General features: G+C 58.2%; 1 protein-coding gene across 1 annotated transcript in view; it reads left to right on the forward strand.

Annotated features, from left to right (window-relative positions):
- The first annotated feature begins 468 nt into the window (after positions 1-468).
- Positions 469-6,087, forward strand: part of SPATC1L (spermatogenesis and centriole associated 1-like) — a 14,700-nt gene continuing 9,081 nt past the window's right edge. The window contains exon 1 of the mRNA XM_011996845.1: positions 469-1,193. Within this exon, the coding sequence (XP_011852235.1) occupies positions 1,001-1,193 (193 nt within the window). The 5' untranslated portion in view covers positions 469-1,000. The remainder of the gene's footprint in view (positions 1,194-6,087) is intronic.

Genomic DNA, 6,087 nt, shown 5'->3' on the forward strand with positions numbered 1-6,087 from the left:
GGCTGGTCTCCCTCCAGGCTGGTCTCCCCGCAAGGCTGCTCTCCTCCCCAGGCTGGTCTCCCCCCAGGCTGGTCTCCCCCCAGGCTGGTCTCCCTCCAGGCTGGTCTACCCGCAAGGCTGCTCTCCTCCCCAGGCTGGTCTCCTCCACAGGCTGGTCTCCCCCACAGGCTGGTCTGCTCCCCAGGCTGGTCTCCCCGCAAGACTGGTCTCCCCCACAGGCTGGTCTGCTCCCCAGGCTGGTCTCCCACACAGGCTGGTCTCCCCCCAAGGCTGGTCTCCTCCCCAGGCTGGTCTTCCCCCAAGACTGGTCTCCCCGTAGGCTGGTCTCCTCCACAGGCTGGTCTCCTCCACCAAACTGGTCCCCTCCACCAGGCTGGTGCCCACCACAGGCTGATCTCCCCTGCCAGACTGGTCTCCTCCAGCTGCCCTCACCAGCCCCTCCTTTCTCAAATGTGGGTGCCAAGGATGGGCCCTGATGAACACCTGCACACCAGAAGCTGCCCTGGGTGCCGGGGCCCACAGGAAACTGCACTGGGATCCCTGTGTCCTGGGCAGGTCCTGTGGGAAGTGCAGCCCACGTGTTACTCAGGTGAAGGCAGCATCCCCACCCAGCCTGAGGACTCCACACAGGGTGGACGCCCGACCCTGGCTGGGCCGCTCACTGGGGAGAGGCTTGGACGCCCCCTTGGAGTGCAGTCCCGACATTCCGTACCTGCCTCATGTCCTTGGCATTCTCGGGCCCCGGTCGTGGTGTGGGAGTGGCTGCCTGTGCACACCACGGGCCTCCAGCTTCACGGCCTCAACGGGGCCACGAGCCATCGCCGGGTCAGGCGGGGGTGCCGGGCACCTCATCACTAGGGCAGTGACATCACAAGGCGCAGAAGGCAGCGGTGGCTACGGAACTCCATGCCCGGGCTGTTTCTGTGGTGCCTGCGGGCTCTGGGCTCCCACCTCCATGGGGCTGCAGGAGCCGTGAGGGACGAGGAGGGACGCGCCCGCCATGGCTGAGGGTGGCGAGCTGATGAGCCGGCTTCTGAGCGAGAACGCAGACCTGAAGAAGCAGGTGCGCCTCCTGAAGGAGAATCAGATGCTGCGGCGGTTGCTCAGCCAGAGCTGCCAGGAGGGCAGTGGCCACGACCTGCTCCCACCCAGGGCGCCCGCCTACCCCGAGGCCGGCTCCCCCGGGAGTGGAGGTGAGGCACCACCTGGCTCACGTGGCCCAAGGGTCCAGCCTGGTGGATGGGGGGTCGTCGGATATCTGCTCCCCGGGCGTTGAGGGGGGCGGGCAGCTCCCTGATGCGGGAGGTCACGGGCACCTTTCACACCCTCAGGTCTGAGTGAAGCAAGACCAGGTGGTGGGTTCTGCTGTTGCCCTCAGGTGAGGCCCCTCCCCTCCAGGCCCACTCCGGTGAAGTGGGAGTGGTCAGCTGCAGTCATGGAGGTGCCGCCGTAGGGGTAGAGCAGGTGGGGTGCAGGCTTGTGGGCCTCCAGGGCCCCAGGCAGCTCTTCCAGGCTGGGCCGAGCTGGCAGTTTGCTCTGCTGCGTGTGTCTCTTCTCCTCCTGGGTCAGGGGCGAGGGGGGGGGGTGTCAGACCAGCCACACGAGTCCCATGGGTGCTGTGTCCCATCCACTCACATCCCCGGCTAGAGCTAGCTAGGCCAGCCCCATGGTAGGAAGGTCCCACCCCAGGGAGACCCCAGAGCGGGCCAGGGGAGCGGGTGGGGACGAGTGGGCACCTGTCCCTGGGGGGTGGGAGTGCGGGGCCATGATCCACCCACCACATAGTATTGACTCCAACCTTCTATGGTTTTTTATTGAAAAAAATATATATAGGGTTTGATCACTTTCTGCAAAGTAGTAGGCTTTATTCTAAAAGTTTTGGGAAAACGTTCCCCGTTCCTGCGTGTGATTTGGGGTGTGGCTGACAGTTGTGCCCTTGACTCTTCATTGGGATGGTGGGCAGAGGACAGAGGACCCAGCATGTCCTGGGACTCCCACGGCCAACCTCAGCTTCCCACCTGGCTGGGCCGGGAAGGGACGTGGTCAGCCTGCCTGGTCCTGGGCGATGAGGCAGCCTCGCCAGTGCCTGTGGACGCTGCTGTCTGCAAGCGCGAGCCATGCCCGGGAGGCCAGCTCTGCCACTCACCGAGGGGACGCTCCAGCACCTGCGCTGGGCTGGTCGCTCCCTGAGTCCTTCCCAAACGCCGGCCACCACCCTCAGATGTGCACTCTGAGCGGGCGCAGCGTGCGGGAGGTGCTCTCCGCAACCAGGCCCCAGGCCCTGCTTGGAGCTCCGTGGACAAGCCTGAGAGCGAGCGTGTCTGGAAGCAAAGAGGCGAATCCATGGCAGCATCCCCACACCTTCAGTCTCCGGCAGCAGGCAGGGGCTCCTCGCAGGGAGCTGGGAGGAGAGCACCTCACCAGGAGGGGCGAGAGCACCTCACCAGGAGGGGACAGTGTGGCTGGGGAACCCGGCGCCTGGGGGCCATGCTGTGCGAGGCCCCAGGTTCTGCGTCTCCCTCAGCAGCCACTGAGCCCCACGCTCACCACAGGGCATTAGCTGGGCAGACCTGCGCTTATGGCACTGGGCCACGTGCAGGGTCCCGTTCCCAGCACTTGTGAGGCCCAGGCACTGTGGCTGCAAAAGGGCCCAATCTGTTTGGTGTGTGCAGACCACCACAGGCTGCCTGCTGGGCTGCGTTGCCATCCTCCTTCCCAAGAAGGAATCACCCTGGGCCAGACCTCAGGGCTGGACAGGAGAGGGGCAGACCCTCGACCCTTGCCCAGGCTGTGCAGTCCCCAGAGGGACCCTTGTCAGGGCCTGAGTCAGGGCAGGGTCTCCATGACCATGGCTAGTGCACCTGCCGTTGGGTCAGCTTGGCAAACCCAGGTCTTGCTGGACACAGGTCTTGGGAGGAGCCTCAACCTGAGGCCAGCAGGCCTTCCATGGAGGGCCTTGGAGCCCCTGCCACAGGGTGTGGGGCAGGCTCAGTGTGGCCCAGGCTGGCAGTGGGGAGGGGCCAGGGCACTTCAGTGGCAGCGTGTGGTGCACCGTTGATGCCCTGGGCCTCAGCATGTGCTTGGGAACGTACCTGGGCTGTGGGACGCTGCATTCGGGACCAGCCCTCAGCAGGACTGGGGGTGGGAAAACCAGCACTGAGCTCCTGCATAAAAGGAGAAGTTCATAAACAAGGGAACCACCACCAGCAATGTTTGCATGTTGCCAAGACTTCCTCAGTGTCTGTATTCAAAACAGGATGAGTAAAAACCCGCTTTTCTTACGGATTCAACAGCACGTGCTCATGGTAAACTTATAAACGCCATGGAGGATGCAAGGTTTAAGGGCCACGCCTCCGGCCCCCCTCCCCAAAGGCAGCCACGGTCAACGTTTTCTTGGGTTTGCTCTGGAACTTTGATGGAGATCTGTGTGTTTGTCTGTGTATATTTTTGGTCCACCTACACAGGATTGTGCTGTTCCGCAACTTGACTTTTGCCCCTTAACCATCCATTTCACTGGCATTCCCCATCAGTCCTCATCTGCAGCTCTCCCTGGCACACTTCAACACTGGGCTCCCCCTGTGGGGGCCCCAGGCAGGCAGCACTGTTCCCAGTTCTCTGTGACCACAGACGCTGCTGCCGTGGGTGGCCTGCGCAGGCACCCGGTCTCGTTGTGTAGGATATCCCACACGGGGGTCCTCGGGTCAAAGGCTGTGTGCATTTGAAATGTTGAAATAGAGACGGTCAAACACTCTCCGAAAGGCGCCTACACCCCACTAATGGAGGAGGAGGGCGCTGCGCCGGCATCGTTCCAACATCACAGGAGTGCTCATCTGTCCCAGTCGGCTGGGCAGCAAGGCCTCCAGGTCTTCTCACCCAGGTTTCTGAGTGAGTGACGCGAAGGGCCAGTGGGAGCAGCAGTCCTCTGCCTCCCCTCCCGGCTGCCCCATCTCGTTTCCCTCGGGATCGTCCTGGTCCCTCCAGCACTGCCACGATGCCACTTGCCATGTCTCCACTGGAGAGGTGTCCCCTGAGGACAGCCAGGCCCCCCCAGATTGCCCACTCGCTCCCTGGTTATTTGTGGTGGATTGTCAGATGATTTCCAACAGTGGTGAGGATTCTCTATGTGCAACTCGTGGTCACTCCTTCCCTCTGACTGATAGAAGATCATTCCTGTGTTGTTCGATGTGTTTTTAAATGGCCATGCAATATTGCAGATTCAGATGAACCACAATGTAATGAATTCTCCTTTGGTTTGAAATTAAAGTTTTTCTTCCCCTTGAGGTAAATAACACCACAAAAAAGGTTTTAAGAGTTGTTAGGTTTAGGGTTATTTCCACTGAATTTCTTTTTTTGGTGTGTGTGTGATTTTTTTTTTTTTTTGAGGCGGAGTCTCGCTCTGCTGCCCAGGCTGGAGTGCAGTGGCCGGATCTCAGCTCACTGCAAGCTCCGCCTCCCGGGTTCACGCCATTCTCCTGTCTCAGCCTCCCAAGTAGCTGGGACTACAGGCGCCCGCCACCACGCCCGGCTAGTTTTTTGTATTTTTTAGTAGAGACGGGGTTTCACCGTGTTAGCCAGGATGGTCTCGATCTCCTGACCTCATGATCCGCCTGTCTCGGCCTCCCAAAGTGCTGGGATTACAGGCATGAGCCACCGTGCCCAGCCGGTGTGTGTGTGATTTTTTTACTTTTATGGAGATGGGATCTTCTGTGTTGCCCAGGCTGGTCTTGAACTCCTGGGCTTAAGGGATCCTTCTGTCTTGACTTCCTAAAATGCTGGGATTACAAGTGTGAGCCACTGTGCCTGGCCTGTTATTTTTTTTTCTTTTTGAGACAGGGTCTCTGTTCCCCAGACTGGAGTGCAGTGGCATGATCATGGCTCACTGCAGCCTTGACCTCCCTCTGGGGCTCAAGCAGTCCTCCTACCTCAGCCTACTGAGTAGCTGGGACTACAGGTGCTTGCCACCACGAGCGGCTAATTAATTTTTTTTTTTTTTTTTTTTTTGTAGAGACAGGGTCTCCCTATGTTTCCCAGGCCAGTCCCAAACTCCTGGGCTCAAGCGATCCTCCCATCTTGGCCTCCCAAACCGTTGGGATTACAGGCATGAGCCACTGTCCAGCAGGATTTATGTTTTTAAAAATAGAATCATGGGTTCAGAAGGCAGGAGTAAATGGTTTTTTGTTTGTTTGTTTGTTTGTTTTTGAGACAGAGTCTGACTCTGTTGCCCAGGCTGGAGTGCAGTGGTGTCATCTTGAATCACTGCAACCTCTGCCTCCCGGGTTCAAGCAATTCTCCTGCCTCACCCTCCCCAGTGGCTGGAATTAAAGGCACACACCACCATGCCCGGCTACTTTTTGTATTTTTAGTAGAGACGGGTTTTTGCCATGTTGGCCAGGCTGATCTTGAACTCCTGACCTCAGGTGATCCACCCACCTCAGCCTCCCAAAGTGCTGGGATTACAGGCGTGAACCACAGCGCCTGACCATGTATTTCTTTTTTAAAAAACGTTTAAGTTCAGGGTACAAGTGCAGGCTTGTCACATAGGTGAACTTGTGTCATGGGGCTTTGTTGTACAGGTTATTTTGTCACCCAAGTATTAAGCCTAGTACATTAGTTGTTATTCCTGATCCTCTCCCTCCTCTCACCCTTCACCATCTGGTAGGCCTCAGTGTCTGTTGTTCCCCTCTGTGTGTCTACGTGTTCTTATTGTTTAGCTCCCACTTACAAGTAAGAGCATGCGGCATTTGGTTTTCCGTTCCTGCGTTAGTTTGCTAAGGATAATGGCCTCCAGCTCTATCCATGTTCATGCAAAGGACATGATCTCATTTTTTTTTTTGAGATGGAATTTCACGCTTGTTGCCCAGGCTGGAGTGCAATGGTGCGATCTCGGCTCACTGCAACCTCCACTTCCCGGATTCAAGTGATTCTCCTGTCTCAGCCTCCCAAGTAGCTGGGATTACAGGCATACACCACCATGCCCAGCTAATTTTGTATTTTTAGTAGAGGCGGGTTTTCACCATGTTGGTCAGGCTGGTCTTGAACTTCTGACCTCAGGTGATCCACCTGCTTCAGCCTCCCAAAGTGCTGGGA

This window comes from Mandrillus leucophaeus, unplaced genomic scaffold, assembly GCF_000951045.1.
Source record: "Mandrillus leucophaeus isolate KB7577 unplaced genomic scaffold, Mleu.le_1.0 Scaffold526, whole genome shotgun sequence".
NCBI classification, from domain to species: domain Eukaryota; kingdom Metazoa; phylum Chordata; class Mammalia; order Primates; family Cercopithecidae; genus Mandrillus; species Mandrillus leucophaeus.